The sequence below is a fragment of the Equus quagga genome, chromosome 11, assembly GCF_021613505.1.
Source record: "Equus quagga isolate Etosha38 chromosome 11, UCLA_HA_Equagga_1.0, whole genome shotgun sequence".
Taxonomy (NCBI): Eukaryota; Metazoa; Chordata; class Mammalia; order Perissodactyla; family Equidae; genus Equus; species Equus quagga.
This window is the reverse complement of record NC_060277.1, coordinates 98,947,886-98,967,973: the sequence shown is the minus strand read 5'-3', so window position 1 is coordinate 98,967,973 and position 20,088 is coordinate 98,947,886. Positions and strand designations below refer to the sequence as shown.

The 20,088-nt window shown below is 50.2% G+C and overlaps 1 protein-coding gene across 10 annotated transcripts in view; it reads right to left on the bottom strand.

The window, feature by feature from the left end:
- The window catches only part of MAPT (microtubule associated protein tau), a 101,730-nt gene that overhangs the window by 37,085 nt on the left and 44,557 nt on the right, over positions 1–20,088 (bottom strand). For 9 of the 10 annotated variants that reach the window (XM_046675019.1, XM_046675017.1, XM_046675023.1 and 6 more), the window contains exons 2-4: positions 10,004–10,162; positions 5,917–6,003; positions 3,363–3,449 (exon numbers count right to left, since the gene is read on the bottom strand). In XM_046675019.1, coding sequence (XP_046530975.1) covers positions 3,363–3,449; positions 5,917–6,003; positions 10,004–10,145 — 316 coding nt within the window. In that variant the 5' untranslated portion in view covers positions 10,146–10,162. The remainder of the gene's footprint in view (positions 1–3,362; positions 3,450–5,916; positions 6,004–10,003; positions 10,163–20,088) is intronic. The other variant, XM_046675020.1, reaches the window with a different exon arrangement.

The following is a 20,088-nucleotide window of genomic DNA, read 5'->3' as shown; positions in this document are numbered from 1 at the left end:
TAACCTCTCTGAGGTTTCCTCATCTGGAACCCCAAGGTGACGATACCGGTTTGTCTTGTAGGAGGGTGGTGAGGGTTAACACGAGAATTTGTGTGAACGTGTTTAGCAAAGGGCCCGGCATGTGGGGCCCCAAAACTCCAAATTACCAGGCAAACCCCTTTAACTGCATGCCCAGAATAGGTGCTACCTCGTTAGAGGAGACCAGCAGTACCAGGGAGCAACTCTGTGTCTCGGGCTCCTGCTTAGGGAGCCACAGCTCACCCAAGACAAAGAAGACTGAGAAAAGTTTCTGACCGCATCACCAACAGTACTGAAATCAATAAGCTTTCATACAACGCCAATTTCTGCATCATGAAAAAATCAGAATATTGCTACAGGACAATGGATACAACCGTCCAGAAGAAAGAGTCTATAAGGCAAGTTGGCCACACATTGACATGCACCGACCTCACGACCCCAGAACCAACATGATGGACAGTGACAGAGAGGCCACCGCCCTGAGAAATGCCTACAGGTTGCTGGCTGGGCCACCAGACTTGCGATGACTCCCTCTCCACACCTGAAACAGAGATGCCCAGTTGCCTCCACCGGCCACCATATCATGGAGAGCACGGATGAGGGAAAAGAAAGATTCCCTGGGCCGCTGGAAGCTACATGACGGCCTGTTGGCTGGCCCAGGGCAGCTGTGCTGAGGGTGGGAGCGGGGCTGCAGTGGGCTCAGGAAGTCCCTATCTGCCAGCCTGTAGGCACGAACACCTCTGGATCCCCTGCAAGCTGAGTCTGTGCAGCCCATGAGGTCTGTTGGTGACAGCTCCACATCATCTGACAACAGCCAACTGTCCGAGAGGCACAGCTCCGAGTAAAGATTTGGTCTGAGTTTCTGACAAGGTCATGGAAGAAAGGTTCAGAATGACAGCAAGTCCAGCAAAATGGCACAGAGTCCTGGAGACAGAGAACATGAGGAGACGTTCTGGGCTGACATCATTGCCGAGGCACCGGGAAGTTGACCCACTTTCGCATACCAACGCAGAGTTGTGATATCCTGGCCCAGGCACCAGTCAGAAATTGGAGGCTGGTGATAGCTCTGATGCCCTCCCTGATCCCAGCAAGAGAGGAGCTCAGAGAAGCCACAGGGAGGGAGGGAGGCTGTGCGACAGTGGCTAGGCCGTCACATCACTATATGGCCTCTCTACATCCCTGGAGCCCCAAGAGGGAGGCAGGGATTTCTGCAGTGGGGCGGCCACACCACATCCCCAACTGGACCTCAAATGGGAAGTCCCAATGGAGCATCAAGATACAGCAAAGGGGACGTGCCAAAGGGAGGTGCTAAACTAAGGTACATATTGTCAAAGTCAACAGCTAAAAAAATGTCCCTCTGACTCTAAAAGCTCTCTATCTCACAGAGGCTGTAAAGGGTGGAGAGGGCGAAGGGGAGAGAAGTTTTGAGGATTTCTTTGGAGAGAGTGGCTTGGAGGGCTGGTGGTGACCACATGGCAACCTCCCATCTCAGTCCCAATGAAGGGTTTCAAGGTGCCACTTGGAGACACTTCACATGTGTCCCCTATGGTTAGCAACATGGTGGACCTCTGTCAGAACCCCACCTGGGAAAGCTAGAGGAGGAGACGGGCTGGACCTGCTTTGGCGGCAGAGCGAAGGAGTGTGGTGACAGCCCTGTGGTCAGTCCGCATACCCAGAATTTGTTGGGGAAAGAATGCTCGTGTGTTTCCCAAGGAGTCAACGTGGGCACAGGGCAGCAATAGTGTGGAGGCACCTAGACTATGTCCAGCAGGCCACCAACAGGATCAAGCCGACCTCAGCAGAGGTGCGGCGGGGGGCGGATCTTCAGACTCCCAGGAGCTGAGGAAAGAGGAATTGCTTGCCGGAATCAAGTGCAGAGGGAGCAAGCTTCAGGGGGGACAACTGGCATGGGGGAGTCTGGAAAATTCAAAACAGGTCCCCACAAGAGACAGAGTCAACTTTAAACACTGCAGAGAGTGTGAAGCCAGCTCTCAGTAGTGCCAGTCCAGCAAGAAGTTTCCTGCCCGCCTCCTTTCCCCTCCTGGGCCGGGGCTGCAGCCCCAATGAGCTTCCACCGCTACACGGGCTGGGCATTCTAATTAGCATTTGCAGGCTGTGTTTTGGGACTATGGAGACGAAAGCAATTTGATTACCTAGGAGTGATTGAAAAGTCAAGAGTCAGCTAAAGTGTTCATCCCAGGCAGGAAAGGGGTCCGTCACTAAATAAATTGTCAAGGGACAGGGGGGGACAAAAATCAAGATACCCATGATGTCACCCCACGAGTCATTCCGAGGTCTTCAAACCACCTTCACTCTCAAGGATGGGGCCTGCCTGGCTTTGAGAACGCCCCTCCACCCCTCTCAGAAGACCAAGCGGCAGAGCAGAGCCCACTGTGATGGAGCGGGGGCGCTGTCCGGCCTCTGCAGGGGCGCTCTCAGCTCGCCGAGCCCTGAGGAAGGGCTGCGGGTATCCCAAACGGCTGCCGGGAGCACCATCTTCAGGAGGGAAAGAAAACTCCCGCCTGGGACATGTACCCCCCCTCTCCACTGCTGGGGACACCCTGCATTTCTGCTTGAGCACCCTCCAAATCATCAGGCTGGCGGCTGGAGTCCCTCTCTGAGCCCCATGAAGGGAATGTGAAGGACACGCAGCAGGAGCGCAGCCGAGCATCCGGTCCCCTGAGGGCCTGGGCGGCTCTCCAGAGACTCTGGTGCCCCGACGCCAGGGCTGGTTCTGGCCAGCGCCTTGTCTGAGCTATTTCCCATCATCCGTGTTGACAGGACAGTCTTGTCTTGCCTGTCCTATGCAGACACGTTTGAAAAGATAAGCCTAGAAACGGAGGCCGCATCACCTCGCTGTGTTCCTCAGGGGCTGTCCGATTAAGACCCTCCAAATGTGGGGTCAGTCATCTGGACCACCCTGCTGCACACCAGGCACTCCTGGGGGTAAACTGTCCCCTGGGAGGTGGCCCTGTTGCTGGGCAGAGTCCACTGGGAGGGTGGACAGACCTCAGGGGTGAGGAAGGCAGGATCTGCCATCGCCTACCTCAGAGAACCCTGCAGAGAACTCTCTGGAGGTGAGGTGCCACTGAGACAAGGAGAGGAGAAGTGAGAAGGAATCCGGCAGGTCCTCGAGCCTCTGGGAGGCTGGCAGGCAGCCATGGAAGCAACAGGCCAGTGAGGCATCAAGCCCAGAACAACCCGAGATTCCCAGAGGCCGGCATCCACCCACGTTCCTGCCTCCCTCGGAGACGAGCATAACCCGTGCTCCCACCCACTCCTCCAGCAGGTCAGCTGGGCACCCGGCGGCACCTGTCACACACAGTCCTGGGAGCCACCCTCACCTGTGGTTCCTTCTGGGATCTCCGAGTCGGGCTGAGCGGCCGCCTGCTCGCCGGGGGCTCCCTCGTCCACTAAAGGTGCAGTCACGTCTGGAAACCACCAAGAGTCACCTGCGGGGCCAGGAGGAGCCTTGCCAGCCCCTCCCCTTTGCTTCTTATAGGGGGCAGTGAGGGACGGGGAGGCAGGAGGAAGCTCAGCCGCATGCACAAAAGCAACACAAAGTAGGGCCCGAGCAGTGCTCCTGCCTGACGGCCCCCCAGGAAGCAAATTCATATTCTGCCTCAGTGGGATGCCCAGGCCACCTGCCAGGAAAGCCGGGGACAGACAGTACCCATGTCAACACTGCAGTGAGAGAGACTGCTGGGGACGGCCCCAGGTGTTTCTAAAGAAGAAATGCTGAAAACCAGACAATTGTTGTGAGGCCTTGGGCAAGTCCTTTGTCCTCTCTGGGCCTCAGTTTCCTCATCTGCAAAATCACCACCAGGTGACCTCCGAGTTTTCCTCCAGTTCTATTCCCCTTGTTCCCCCAAGCCCATGACCCAGGGTTGAAAAGCCCGGACTCCCCTGGGTGTTGTCCAGAGTCGGGTGCCTGACAACAGGCTTGCAGATGGGTCTGCCTTCAGAGCAGTGGCCGGAGGCAGAGACCACCACCAGGAGCTGCTGGGCTCTCCCATCCAGGTGGACTTCCCCAGTCGGCATTCCTCCCCAGCAGTGCCCTGGCACGCTCCCGGGCTGCTCCAGGCAAAAAATAAGGAGTCATCAGCTTTGAAAGCTTTCCAAGAGCCTGAGTCAGTTTAGTCAAAAGGAGCCCATTCTAATTACAGTCTTGGGAGCAGGCGGAGCTGCCCGGCAGCACCCAGCCCAGCAGGCCCTTCCCTGTGGGGCGAAGCTGAAGCTTGTGGGGTCCACATGTGTACAGAGTCCAGGGTGCAGCAAGATTGGCCAGAAGACTCTTCCAGAATAATGTTGATGGAGCACTGAAAACCATGATTTGGGAGGCTGGCATGAACTCTGGCATCGGTGTCCCAGGACTTTCTCAGGGTGGTAGGCAACTCGCAAAATTGCCCTAACAAGATCAGTGGGAAACGTCTTGTGTCACCAGCTCTAGGGAGGAGATGAAGAGCATTTGGCCTGGGTCTTCTCCTCACTAGGCTGAGAGCCATGGGGGAAGGGCCATGCCCACTGTATCCTCCGCGGATGCACCCTCACGCCAAGCAATTGGCAGGCCCTTGACAGCTGCTTTCTGAGTTCATTCAAAGGGAGACGCTGGGGCAAGGCTCTCACCCTGTGACACAGCATCCAAAGTAATGGGCAGGGCCTGAAGAAGTGCTGAGAACAGAACCACGAGCCTCCTTGGTTGGGGGATGGGGAGGTGGAGGGGCAGATACCGCAGACGGGTTACTCATAAGCCATTCCCAATGCCCTTCTCCCTTGATTTCTCCTACTAAAGGGGCTGAAAAGCAAAATGCTCAATGTGCCAGCCTCTCTTACAGCCAGGGGTGGCCATGAGATCCAGTTCTGGCCAATGAGACAGAAGTGGAAGTTGGCCAGGTGGGGCTGGCAGGGAGGTTCTTGCTTTCCTAATAAAAAGGGGACATGTTTGGTTTCAGGGCCCTTTTGGCTGCTTTGCTTTGCTACTTTCTTCTTGCTTTGAAGGCAGATGTGATGCTTGGAAGTGCAACAGCCATCTTGTAACCATGAGGCAACAATCCAACCATTAAGGACGGCAGAAGATAAAGAGGGAAGAAGACTGGTGACACTGGGGAGCGGCTGCCCAAGTCTACACATCTTATTATGTAAGGCAAATAAACCTCTTCATATCTATGCCACAGTTAGTTGGGTTTTCCATCACGTGGAATCAAACACAGTCTTGACTGATGTAGATGGGAAGCAAGAGAGGGTGGTCAAGACCAGGACCCAGGAGCACTTTAGGAAATACATGAGGAGCCTTATAATAACCTAGACACCCAATGTCCGGAGAGGAGAGGTTAGAAGACGGGCTGGAACTAACACCACGGCCAAGGTCCAGCGGCCCAGGCCAAGCCCAGAGTGCAAGAAACGAAGGACACTAAACCAAGACCAGCCCCAAAGTGTGAGCTTGGGGACACGCACTGACCTGCCCCCTGTCCTCAGCCAAATGGCTGCGCCGGGACCTGGTGGCTCATGAAAGAAGAACAAGGTGGGCAGGGGCTTCTGAAGGCGTTTGGGGATGATAAGCGACATGGAGCAGGGGCTTTGAGGAGCTGTGCCTCGGCCCTGCTTTGTCACAGACCCCAGCCTCTTCAAGTGTGTCTGCCTCAAAGCACACACGTGATGAAGGTGTCCATCCCTGGCACTAGTGAGCAAGGCACAAAGCGGGGCTTGGCTCCCACAGCACTCCGGGGCCTGAGCCCCGTCCTGCAAAGCATTGAGCGAGCACATCTCTCAGCCAGAGGGAGACGCAGCAGCACATGCAGCCAGGAGGGTGGCACGCATGGGCTCAAAGCATGGCTAAGCGCAGGCTGGAGGCACGGAGGGAGCTGTCTGCATGAAGTAATGAGAGGAGGGAGGCCCCACCTTCCGCGGTCGGAGTGCTCTTAGCATCAGAAGTTTCAGAGCCTGGTTCCTCAGATCCATCATCGGCGGGGGTCTGCAGGGGAGATTCTGGAACATACACAGTGAGCCCCTCAGAATGGCTGCCTCTCCCCACCCTCGCCTTTTGACCTCAGGAGGAACTTGGAGTAGTGTCTCTAGAGCTGAAAAATACCCAGTACGGAACCCAGATGGACAGAACATGCCGCATGATGAAACCATAAAGGGGACCACTCCCACCCCCACCCAACACAACTGCCCCCCCCCCCACACTAGGGTCATCAGGCAAAGTAGCAGGTGAGGCACAGTTGTTGTTGGGCGAGAGGAGAAATTGCCTTTTAATCAGCTAGTGGTTCCAACTGAGGCGAAGGCTCTTACATTGACACAGAGGCAGCGGATACCAGCAAGCTAAGGCAGGAGAAACCCGGGGCTTTGTCCTCTCTTACTGGGAGATTAATGGGAGATCATTGCCATGAATTAATGACAAGTAGACACCTGGAAAAACACTCTGACAAGGAGTTAGCTCTGGGCAGACACCGTGCCTTCTAACTGCACATTTGCCTGCGTGTCTGGACTTTATCCAGCTGCTTTCACAGGAAGCTCTCCAAGTACTGACCAACAAGCCTTGAGTGACGCCTGAAATGTCAGTAACAGTTACCTACAAGAAAACTGTCCTTTCAGAATCCGAAGCCAAGAAGCTTCCGGTAGACTCAAAGTCACGCCACCGGGGGTAGCCCTGGAGTCAGTTTCAGGATGGGGTTTGGGGGGCTGGTTCTGAGCATGAGGCAGAACCTTGAGATGAAAAAAGCCAAGTGGCGTTCAAGGGCACTTGGAGATCAGACACCAGGCTCCTTTGCTAAAACACCTCCCTGGACACCAGCCCTGGCCGCGCCCATCCAGCCAAAGAAGGGCTAATTCCGCCGAACAAGCTCCCTGGTCCTGGAGCTTGCAAAAACCTGCAGACAGCCTCAAGACGCCTGCAGACAAATGTGAGGGATGTCACGCACACTGTCTGCTGAGCCTTGTTATTACTAACCAGGCTTGACTGTCCGAGCACAGAGCAGGTGGGCGTGATGGCACCCCAAGCAAGCTTGTTCCCCAAACTCCTCCTCCCCTAACCCACCCCGAGTCTGCAAGTCTCATTATTTGCATTATCCTTGTTAAATTTCCTGGAGAGAGGGAGGGAGGGAGGGAGGAGGAGGAAGCCTCTTTGAACGTCTTATCTGGAAGGTATAACCTGTAGCACTGTTTAATTCATCAGGGTGCATTCTTTCATCAGTTAACCAACTTTCACTCACTCTGTAGCTTTCTTTGGCTGTACCTAGTCCTATTCCGACTTTTAGCATCCACTTAGACGCTCTTTGTTCTAGTATTTCACATGTGATTTCTTGTCATTATTCAAAATAGTCTCTGTCACTTATCTCAAATGTTGCTAGTAAAGTGACACCTTCTGCCAAGTCACAGCCCTCACTCCCCGTACAAAAATAACTCATTCTAAATCCTTAGCACCGAGAATAAATTTGTTGAGAAATATGAAAATCTCTTAGGTATCACTTTCTTTCTTTCTTTTTTCTTTTATTTATTTTTTTGAGGAAGATTAGCCCTGAGCTAACTGCTGCCAATCCTCCTCTTTTTGCTGAGGAAGATAGGCCCTGAGCTAACATCTGTGCCCATCTTCTTCCACTTTATATGTGGGACGCCTGCCACAGCATGGCTTGCCAAGCAGTGCCACGTCCGTACCTGGGATCTGAACTGGCGAACCCCGGGCCGCCAAAGCGGAAGGTCTGAACTTAACCGCTGCACCACCAGCCGGCCCATCACTGGCTTTCTTGGGGGGTATATTCTTCAGGTTAGCAAACTATCTTCAAATGCTTTCCTTTCCCAGTGGTGACAAAAAGATCAGCAACTTAAAATTTGCATATATGTATATATCATATACACATGTTTTAGCATAGACCTTCTGGTCACATTTTATGTTAAAAAATTGAATGGTTTTAGTAAACATTAGGCAACTTGAGACACAAAATAACTTGGTGAACTTATCCTTACTTTACAAATAGAATTTACTTTCCCTGTCAAAAACTAGGAGTGGTAAAAACCACTTTTTATTTTCTGGGCTTTTTTAAAAAAATGAACTTATTGTTTGAGAACAGTTTTAGATTTATGGAAAAATTGCAAAGATACGACAGAGACTACATCCCACCTCCAGTTTCCCCAATTATTAACATCCCACATCATGATGGTACATTTGTTGCAACATAATGTATATTTTTAACTCAATTTTTAAACCAGACTACCCTAATAGAGTGTCATTGGCACAGTTCATACGGGGCAGAATTCAGGATGTTGTGATTCTAGGTTCGATCCCACCCATGAGAGGTTACTAAGTGAAGTTTCAGGGGTCGTGGCTGAGAGTGACCAGAGGCAGCTGCCTTGGAGCTGGAGGTTCTGCTCAAGCAGCGCCATATCCTAGCCCCATGACCTCCGAGAGGAAACCCTGTTTGTCATCTGTAAACTGGGGACAACAACATCTGCCCTCAGCCCTCATTGTGGGCATCACCTGAGACACTGGTGGTGAAAGCCTTTGCCACTGGTAGAGTTCTACAAAAATGCCTCAATTATCACCTTCAGGAAGTTCCCTTACAAGTAGGGTGGCCATATAGTCTATCACCCAAATCGGGACCCCTGAAAGTAAAGGCAGCAGTACTAACAATGACGCAGAACAGACACGTGCGGGGATGTGTGGGCTCAGATCCTCGGATGAGAGCTCAGCTGCCCTCTGTGGGGACCTGAAACTTAGCAGCTCCGGTTGGAGCCAGGCTATGGCCTGGGAGAGTCCGAATGCACATTTCCTGTTACCATGTGGTGCCTGACACCAGGCAGGGAGGTCTGGGCTCACTGGGAACGCTTGGCTGGAGCGGGTGTTTCCTCCACTCCCCTCACCCAGAGCTTCAGGCTGGCTGGGATCCTAAAAAAGCCAGAGGGCAGCCCCTGAGCTCCCAGGGACAGCACGCCCACCTCCTCTAACTTGGAGCCCACTGTCTAATTCCCAAGCTGCTCCGACTCCAGCACATTCTTTCCTCAAACAGATACAGAGAAGTCAGCCTTTGAAACAAGGTCCCCCCAACAAGTCCTGAACCCTCTCCAAGGTAGGGATCATTGTGCCACATGCTTCCCAGACCCAGGGCACCTCCTGGTCACCCTGCCTCCTCCAGGAAACTTCTTGGACACATGTACCCAGAAGAGGGCACTTCCCACCTGGGAGCTCCACCACTTTGATCCACTACCCGACACCCCAGGCTGCAGTCTTTCTCTGATGTTTAGCATTAAAAGAGATAAGTAGATTGTTTGCTATTTTGTGTCCTTAGAAACGGGTCTGGAGGGCAGGCATGACGTCCTTCTTACACTGGGGCCAGCTTGGTGCTCCCCAAAGCGACTCAGGGGCTGGAATGGGGAGCAGGAGAGAGGGCTCTGTGTGCTCCACGGGGCTCCCCGAACTTGGGGACGTGATGGAAGATCACGTGAAATGAAACACATTTGTTTGGAAGGGGAGAGGAGGAGTCCTAGCCAATTTGGCCAAAAGACTGTATTTTAGAATATTTAGAAGTTGATGCAGTTTATTAATGCAGATATAGTAGGAATCCCAGAGCTAACAAACTCTTGTTGAATAGGGCCCAGACAGGCCTGCAAGGAAGAGAGAATGTATAAAGCCACATATTTTGCATGCTAACCAATACTGCTGATTTATAGGTTAACAGGTGTGGGGAAAGACTCAAGAGAGTACCCTCTATTAATTAGACCGACAAACCCCCTGCAATCTTTGTCACACTACATCCACTTATGTGGCAAACTCTCCTTTGGAAAGGTACATTTTCAAATAGCCTCACATTTTGAGTTATCTTGGTCCATTCAAATTATGAGGCTTCACTCTATGGGCAATCTAACACCATAAAGTATTTAAAATTCCTTTAAAAATCTGGATGCAAACCCTTCCTGCCAACCCTTTCCAAAGCAAGTGGGTTGCCGGCGATCCCCAAGGTACCGGGCCTGTTGTGCAGGGCTATGCACTAACCTTTCAGACCGTGGTCCATGTCACCCTCCTGGTCTTGCAGCAGAGTGTAGCCCCCCTGTGAGGGGAGCTCTTTCCTCTCCTCCAGCCCATACGCGCCAGCATGATCTTCCATCACGTCAAACTCCTGGCGGGGCTCAGCCATCCTGGTTCAAGGCCCACCTGGGGAAGGAAGATGGGAGGATGAGGCTGGGATGCTGAGCCGAGGCTAAGTGCTTGGGGGTGGGGTGGGGGCAGGAAGAGAGGTGCCACCTCCCCAGTTCATGGCAGGAGGATCCCTGTACCCCCTTCCCAACAACCAGACACCCAACCTCATCCCTCGCTCCTGTATTCCTGCCAAAGCGTTATTTACATGTCTGTGCACTTTTAATTCACCAACATCACATCAATTCATATTCAAAACCACCAGGTGTGCAGGGTCAGCGGGTCTGACGTGGTACCACGCCCAGCGCTTGTCCATTTCATTAAAAAATAAATGCTTCGGACTAGTAGTTTCATCTTTTTTTCTTTTTTTTATGGCAAGGGTAGAACCAAACAGGAGAGAGAAGGCATCAACAGGACCTCCTGGTGAGGAAAATGAGGCCCAGAGAAGCAATGTGACTGTCCCATCACCACAACTGCCCAGCGGAACCACCTCCTGACCGGGTGTCCTGACTCCCCGACTCCGAGTCCGGCAGCCCCTGGAGGTCAGGGCTGTGGCCTCCACGCAACTCTCTGGCACCCACCGCGACCCTCAAGGTGTGCATCCACGGGCCGGGCTGAGCAGCCCCTACCAGGGCCCCGCGGGGGACACCAGGCTGTGGAGCTGAAGAGCCACAGGCCCCCCTTTACCTGCAAAGCCCCAGCTGAGCGGCTGCGGCTGCTCCACAGAGCCCGCGAGAAACGAGCACTTGTACTGTGTCCTCATCTTTATCAAGAATATCCGGCTCTTCATTTTAAAAATAACTCACAACTTTGAATTTCTGGACTTTTAAGAGTGCCATTTTGCTCTGGTTCATTCATGCTATTTTGGATTATTGCATGTTTTACATTTTTATCTCTGTAATTTGAGTCTCCTGTCTTTTACTTTGACATCTTCCTTTTAAATGATCTACTTATCTCATATTATTAATTTTCTACTTTATATTTATTTTTATGCTTATTTTTGAAACTCCCCTGTTCTAGTTGCTTTCACTTCCTCCTTTTATACTTTTATAATTATTGGTCTTCATTTTTCTTTCTTAACCTTTAAAAAACTCAGCTGTCTATGTTTTGATTTATTTTACATATATTTAACTATTTATTATATATATTTACATGTACATATATTTATATATTATATATACTATATAATATATTATATATTTATATAGTATATATAATACATATATTTATTAACATATGTAATAAAATATATGTAAACATTATTTACATGTTTATTGATTTATTTTACATATATTTATTTATATTATTATATTGTTTCACTATTTTTACTTAAAGTTTTCTACTCTATATTTATTTTAGCCTTTCATTAATGTTTTAACTTTTTTGAGATAATTATAGACTTACAGCAGTTATTTTTAACCTTTTTGAAATCCCTTTAAGATATATTTTCCCGATGTTACCTTCCATCTTTCTAACCTTTTAGGTTGCTTTTATTTTCCTTTCATCTTTCCTTTATCTTTTTTGAGGAAGATTAGCCCTGAGCTAACATCTGCCACCAATCCTCCTCTTTTTGCTGAGGAAGACTGGCTCTGAGCTAACATCCATGCTCATCTTCCTCTACTTTCTATGTGGGACGCCTGACACAGCATGGCTTGCCAAGCAGGCTATTTCCGCCACACCCGGGATCTGACCTGGCAAACCCTGGGCCACTGAAGCAGAACGTGCGAACTTAACTGCTGCACCACCAGGCCGGCCCATCACCTTTCCTTTTTATAATTGTAGCTTTTATAATTTTTTCATAATTTTAATCTAAACTTAGTCTTGATTTTAATTTTTAAAATTTGTGCTGCCATTTCTCCTTCTTTATTACCTTTCATGTATGTTCTTACCTTTATTCTAATTTTGTTTGCATTATTTACTTTAAATCTCTAATTTTCCTTTATAGTTTGCTAATAGTTGTCCCCTACATTTCTGTTTTCATTTCACAGACTGTTCTTCAGTGGCACACAGGAGGGAGGCATGGGTCACTTGTCAAGGGGACAGCTGATGACACAAACTGGAGAGGACAGGGCCCTTCTCCTTCCTGCCTCCACTGCATCTAGCTTTTTGGTTTCTGTGATCAATGAATAATGAATGCCTGCCACGGGCCAGGTGTGGAGGGCACACCTGATGTCACGCATTCTCTAACTGTGCTATGAGTTGCAGGATGTTCTAAAGTCCATAGTCTCACCTCTGACAGGTGTTGGGCAAGGCATATATATGGTGGGCTACAGGGTGAGAGGGGCCGGCTGCCTAGGGCAGAGCTTCAATCTAACACTTCCCAGACTGATGCTGGCTGCAGGACAGCCAGGCACTGTGGTTATAGCAGCTGGCCACTGGCATACTCATGCCCAGCTTCGTTCCTCTCCCTTCTAGGCAGGACACGCTGGTGTTGGTGTCTGAGGCCTCTTCTCCACCCATGATGTAGGATAAGGAGCTGGAGAGAGCTGGGATGGTGTAGGAGGGTTTTAAGAATGAGGTCAGGGGGACCTCTGCTGGGCCAGGCAGAGGGTGGGTGGCCTGGCTCCACTTAGGCGACTACTGTCTATAGAGAAAGGGCACATTTTCACTCTCACCGAGGCCCTCGTCCCTCAGAGACCCTCAGGAGCGGCGTCTGAGGCTGAGTGTCTCCCGGCCTCTGACGTCTCCCCAAGGACGAACAAGACTTTTTGTTTTTGGAAGGTCAAAGTCCCCTTCCTCCTTCAAGGCTTAGGATTTGGCGGTGCCATTCTCTACCTTGAGATATGCTGAAAGTCTGCTTCCCTTAGAAAGTCCCCAAATGTAAGAGCCCCTCTTCCAAGAGGAAGCGGTTCCACTATCCAAGAATCAGCTACTGCTCCCCACCCAGCTCTGGGCAGCAACACGCCTCTCTTCCTCACGGAGCCTCTCTCAAGACGTCCCTGGTCACTGACCGACTGCTCAGCCCTGGGACCAGCCACCTCATCTGGCTGACTCACCAGGACCCCCGTCCTGGAGCCCCGAAGCTTGAGGCGTCCCAGACTGGCTGGAGACACTACACGCGCCCCAGGCGGGCCAGGCCAGCCAACTCAGGTCAGTCACCCCATTCAACCCGCAGCTAAAGTCTTAGCCAACACTAAGAAGTATAATGAGCCCTCTGGTTTTGTCCTTTAGAATTGATGGATTCCTTTCAATGACCAGGTTTTCCCTCCTGGAACAAGGTGGATGGAGGTATCAAAGTAAAAATCTGACGTGTTCGCTGCCTCTGTGATAAAATGCGCATTTATATCCTTTGCTTCTCTGCTCAGGTCTCGGGTCTCATTGTACCGACTTGAGTGAGCTCTTAGTGTATGAATAATATTAAGTCTTTATCCTATTTGTGGCAGATAATTTCTCCAGTCAGTTGTCTTTGATTTTGGTTTCTGACTGATGGGTTTTAATTTTTATATCATCTATTTTCCTTTGTGATTTATGTTATTGTGCTATGATACAGAAAGATCATCAATATTTTCTATGTTTTTAGTGAACTAATTCTTTATATTTATTAATTCATCTGGAATTTATTTAGGTGTATGATGTGAAAATCTAAAAACTTTCCCCCAAATATAATAGCTAAGCCAATGGGCCCAGCCCTATTTAAAGAACAATCAATCCTCTTTCCCAGGCGAATGACTCTGCTCCAAAATCTGTCCCTTTTGGTGATAGAGGCACCGATTTAAGCTTTGGATCTCAAGTCTTATTCTGGAGGTGGGCTTAGACACTCTCATTTCCTTTTTCAAAATTGGTTGACCTTCCTGCATATTTTCTCTTCCCGATGCACTTGACAACATTGCTTCTAAAATTCTCAAAATTCCACTGGGATTTTGGCTGGAATTGTGTTATGTGCCAGAAGGATAAAAATTGCTCTCTTCATAATATTTAGTGTCCCCACGCAAGAGCATAGTATGTTTTCTCATTTATTCTAGTCTCTAAATCTCTCAGTCCTGTACCTTTCTTGCTGAGGCCCCTCTTGATGCCTTGTTGTCCTTTGCGTTATCTTTGTGAGTGGGACACCCCCCTGTATCATGTTGAGGATCTATTAATAAGGGCTCTGGGTTTCCACGGCAGAGGTGATTACGGCTGGAGCTCCAGTGCTGCCACTGGCACAGCGGTGGTGGGATCCCCTTGAGGAGTGAACTTCAGGACCATGTTCTAGGCTTCTCTTTATCAGACGGATGCGATCTCCTAGCAGAAAATCTCTCACTCAATGAACTTGTGAAAAGAAGCTGACAGAGATTGAGAGGGGTTCTGCAGGAGAAGAATGTGCGCGTGGGGTCTACTCTTATCTCTACTCTTGAGGGCAGCTTGCCCCCAATCCTGTGGTTGCTCATATTTTAAAAAATTATGGGTTTTAGAGAAAGCAGCTCTTCCAAAGGAGCCTGGGAGGTGTGAGAAGCCAGGGAACCACACGCTCAGTGGCTCACCACGCTCTACTCATCGTTAAATCAAGGAAGTCCCAGAGCCTACCCTCCGATTATGCCCTGAAAAGACAGGCTCCCTGATTAAAGTTCTCTTCCTCTGGTTCCCTGGTGCTGCCAGCCCCAGCCGTCCTTCTGAGTGTCCCCACTGCCCTGCATGCGTTCCCCTATCTGTCCGCTCATTCCTTTGCACAAAGCAAGAGAAGATAAAATGCGCCATGTGGCAGGCCAGGCTCAACGTGGGCCTGAAGATTAGCGTGAACTCTAAGCAGACCTTAGTTACCTAAAATGTGTCTAGACAGTACTTAGGCAAATTTGGCATAAATTAAAGTTGAAGTCGTGTTTGTGCAACACGAGCCATTTTCCCTTTGGACTTACATCATATTCTCAGAGGCAGGCCCCACCACCCCAGGCTTATGTCCAGTTCAGAGGGCTTGCTCGTGCTGTGGCCGCGGTCGGCCCTTCTCCACCCATCTGCATGACCACCAGGTTGGTGATGGATGGGGTAAACACATGACCTGGTGTCTGCTCCTCTCTCGGACAAGTCTGGAGGTGGGCGAGGTGGCCAGTTTGGACTTTGTTCACAGGCACAAGCAGGGGCGGCACCTAGGAGGGGCCCCAAGGTAAATTTGGCAGCAGTAGGCAGGCCAACTGGATGGGTAAGAAAGGGCTGTTGGCAGGGAGGTGACGGCCTTGGTCTAGGCATACGGTCACAAGGCCACAACTAGAGTGGAGACAGAGGTGATGGAAAGGAAGAGACAGACCCAAGAAATATACTTTAGAGATTAGACTGGGCTTCAAAATTCGGTTGGGGTCGGGGAGAAAGATCAGAATCCAGAATTACACTAGAAGTGGGGGCTCAGATGGCTGGGAAAATGGGAGCGGGGGTAACAGCCAAAGGGGACACTACCAGGAGCGAAGGCAGCTGGTCGACAAGGACGGGTCCTGCTCAAAAGAAGACTCCTCCCACTGCATTTTACTAACTGGTGACTCATTTGACTTAATAAGCCCTAGAAAACATATTCTACTATCCCTCTTGACTTCCACTATAATTTAAAATTTAAATTATTTTTATGGATTTTTAAAAAATGGATCTACAATGGAACAGTATTTCACTTTAGCTTCAGATCAAGGGTTAGCAACTTTTTTCTGGAAAGGGCTACACAGTAAATATTTTAGGCTTTGTGGGCATGTAGTCCTAATTACCCAATTCTGCCATTGCAGCAAGAAAGTACCCATTGATGACAGGCACTCAGATGAATGAGGGTGGCTCTGCTCCAGTAACACGATTTATGGGCACTGAAATTTGAATTGCATATAATTTTCCATGGGTCAGGAAATCTAATTTGTCTTTTGTTTTTGTTTTTCTCAACCATTTGAAAATGTAAAGACCATTCTTGGCTCAGGGCCAGATCCGGACTCCTGTCTTCAGCTTTTCCACTATTTCTTCTCCTCTCTCAATAGTGAAAAAAAAAAAAAAAAAAGATCTAATTAAGCCTTAGCAAGAAGCATTGTGCAGTTGGTCACCTCCTATATTCTCAGGTATAGATTTTTGCCTTTGATGTTAGGTTTTCTTCAGCGGCTTCCAGAAGTTTCCACAGGTTCCAAGTCAGGAGCAGGAGAGTTAAGGGTCATTCCCAGTACTTGGGCCAGTGCCCCACTGTCCTGGGGGCTGGGGACATGCATCCACCTTACAAGCCTTCGGCGGCCAGGCTGCTCGTTCAGCCCCACAGAGCAGATGACAGGGCGATGGGTCTCAGTGTCCTGGCTTCCAATGGTCCCTCCGCCCCCTCCCCAGCACCAGCACTGGCCCCACAGAGCTGGACAAAGTCAGACCCACCAAGAGGAAGCTGAACAAATTACAAGGGCCGCTGGAGAAATGAAATCATCCTTAAAAACACAGGCTACTATTCACTATGTGAAATAAATAAAGCGTGTGCTCTCAAGGGCCAATATTCTCCTTTGGGGAGAAAAGTGGAATTCGTGGGAAGAACCCTCACCACTCCCACCTCCTCCTGCCAAATGCCCTTCGCTTCATGGACCTCCGATTCAACAAGCTGTCTCTTCGACTCGGCTGGGCCGGGCCACCTGACCCCGCGCTAGCGTTTGGTACCTACAGTCCATATTACGAAAGGCAAGTCTGTGTTCTGGAGCATCCCTGAGAGTCTACTGGACATAAGCAGGAAATAGAACCTAGAAGGTGGTTGTCCTTGGAGAGCAAAATGAAGTAACTCTTCTCTCAGTCTTAGACAAACACTGATTGAGCAGGAGAACGCAAGTTCTGTCGGTGGGGGGACCTGGCTGAGTCACCGCTGTAGCCGCAGGGCCTGGCACACAGTCGGTGCTCCCACGGCCCCTGTCAGACGAGCACTTGCTCCGTGTGGGCAACTCACAGGCATGCCACTGACCCCTCACAGCAATCCTTTGAGGGCAGTACCATCATCATCATCATCATCATCATTGATGATTCCCATTGGACAGATGAGGAATCTGGGAGGTAATCTGCCCAAAATCACACAGCCAGTAACACGTGGCGCCAGGACGCAAAGCCTGTGTCCTGACAGAATGCTCATCTGCCCCTCACTGCCAGTTCTTCCATCCTGGACCATAAAACATTCCCCAACCTTCTGGGGGGCACAGGTCTGGGGTGTGGAAGGAGCACTGTCCAAGACTCACACACCGCGGTTGTGTGACCAACTCACTTCTTTCAACCTTCTTCACCCACAAAATGTCACTTGGTGACCCCTGAGCTCACTTCCTGCTCTGACATTTCATTCTAAGTGGGTCCACTGGGCCTGTGTCCTCTGGCTTGGGATCCTGGGTGTCAGTGACAGGACAGCAGGGGGCCCCTAGCCCAGGCCTGGGTTCCGATGCCTCTGAGCCCCCAGGATTTCCACCTCCTCTTCCAGCTAACAAAAGCCAGTTGCTCCCTATCAGACCTTCCCTGGGGTTGCTAACCTACAGCCCCAGGCTTTGCTCGGCAGGCACAGTTCTCCAGGGGGTCTGTAGGTTTCAGCTGGCCTGGAGCAATCTCTACCTGAAGGAGGTGAACACCCAACAGCCTTCACACACCCAGTGCCACGCCTCCTATTCCTTCTAATTTTCTTATTCATGGTAATACATCTTGGTAATGAGTAATTCAGGTTCTAGAAAGCTCCTTGGGTAAACCAGGGTGATACTCAACACCCTGTTGGCAGTTCTGTAATATTAATAGCATCTGTTTATTTGAGCCCTGACTAGGAGCCAGTCACAATTAGGGGGGAGACAGAGAGAGAGAATCTCTCCATAACTCTACAACCTCGTGAGAGGAATTATCGTCCCCACTTTCTGGATAAGGAAACAAGCTCAGAGAGATTCAGAAACCTGCTTAGGGTCACACAGCTGGTAGGCAGCAGAGAAGGGTGTGAACTCTGATCTTTTGAGGTAAAACCCATCTCTAGGGTACTGAATCATACTGGTGCCTTCCCAACAGAAAGTTAAAAAAAACACAGCCGTTTTCTCCCCGCAAGACTCGGGGAAATGACCCCGCGGCAGGGGCTGGTCCCGCGCCCTGGCTGCCTGGCCGGCCACGCTGCCGCCAGCGCCAGGCGTCTGAATCAAACGGGTCCGACAGTCCGCCTCTGGGGGCGGCAGCCGTCGCTAGGGGGCAGCAGACGCCCGACCGGGGTGGGGGGCCGCCGTGACTCAGCGGAATCACCGCCGCCAGCCCGGTGGTGCTGTCCAGAGAGAGGAGGGTCGCCCGTAGACCCCTCAGGTTAAAAACCCAAACTGGAATTAGACAGTAGTGCTATTGCACAACCTTGTGAATATTCTGAAAATAGTGAATTGTACCCTTCCAAAGGATGACGTTTATGGCATCTGGCACATCGTAATAAAGCTGTTAGTAAAAAACAGACAAACACCCTAAATGGATCTCTCAGATCGCTGAAGATCAAGCAGAGATAAACCTAGAATCCAAAAAGAACCTTAAAATGAACTTTGTTCTCCAAGGTTATTTATTTTTTTTCCTAAAGATTGGCACCTGGGCTAACAACTGTTGCCAAACGTTTTTTTTTTTTCTGCTTTATCTCCCCAAACTCCCCCTGTACACAGTTGTATATCTTAGTTGCAGGTCCTTCTAGTTGTGGGATGTGGGACGCTGCCCCAACGTTGCCTGACAAGTGGTGCCATGTCCGTGCCCAGGATCCGAACCCTGGGCCCGGCAGCGGAGCACACGAAGTTAACCACTCGGCCTTGGAGCCTGCCCCTCCAAGGTTATTTTTGACTCCTGTATCCCATTGTTCCTTTGCTCTGCTTCCTTTTTTTTTGCACCATCGCGAATTTGCCAGTGCATTGGGGGGAAAAGAGGATTCCGTGTAAGGACAGGAACCACCTTTCAAGCATTTCCAGGTATTGACTCATTTAATTCACACAATTGCCTGTTATTATGCCCACTTTTACAGATGGGGAAACTGAGGCTTGGGAAGGTTGAGTAAGTTTCCCAAGGTCACACAGAAGGCCTGTAATGGAGTCAGGGTTCAAAGCCCAGGCAGCCTGGCACCGGAATCTGACCTCGTTAAGCCCACTGATAACAGAGATGGAATCAAGCAGTGACAGAGATGCCAGTTTAGGAAGTAAGGACACACGCCCCACTGAGCTACAGCCTTTGTTTCCTTCGAGAACTTTCTCTTTGTATTTACACTCTATTCTTGAGCACTTATGGTCCAGCTGTTTCACTTTAAGACAGAAAGATCAGTGAAAGGGCAGGCTTGCTAGTCTTCTGGGCTGGGGTGAAGTCTTGGGCCAAGGTCATTAGGAAATCCCTCTACTCAGGAAGCAGAGAGCCAACTGTCCCTAAAGGAAGACAAAGAGCTTCCAGGGCTTAAGCAAACACCCCCTTGAGGCTGGCTCTTCACTAACAGCTGGTCCCAACTTGGAGGCGCTGCTCTGAAAAGGAGCTGCACTGCCTTTTGGGGTGCCCCTCCCCCCACACCGGTGGCACCCAGCACGGAGCAGGCACAGAAAGTCCTCAGTAAGACTTGCTGGAGGGAAGACAGCTTGGCAAACCGAGAGGGGCTCTCACGTGTGAGCTCAAGGTCACATCACATCACAGTGTACCACAGAATGTTCTAGAAGAAAATCTGAATACAGTCATGCCTCGCTTAACGTCGGGGATAAGTTCTTAGAAATTCATCATTAGGCAATTTTGTCATTGTGGGAACATCACAGGGTGCGCTTACACAATCCTAGATGGTATAGCCTACTACACACCTAGGCTATACGGTACTCATCTTATGGGGCCACCGTTGGATACGCGGTCTGTTGTTGTCTGAAACATCGTTATGTGGCACATAAGTGTAATAATAATAATATCCAGATTTCAAGCAGAACTGCCAAATTAAGTGGAGAAAAGATAAAGGAGCCACAGACAGGAAAGACTTATGTTGGTGAGAAGCAGCTGGAATAATCCTGGGCCTCAATCCAAAGAGAACAATCAACGATTGTAGGAAA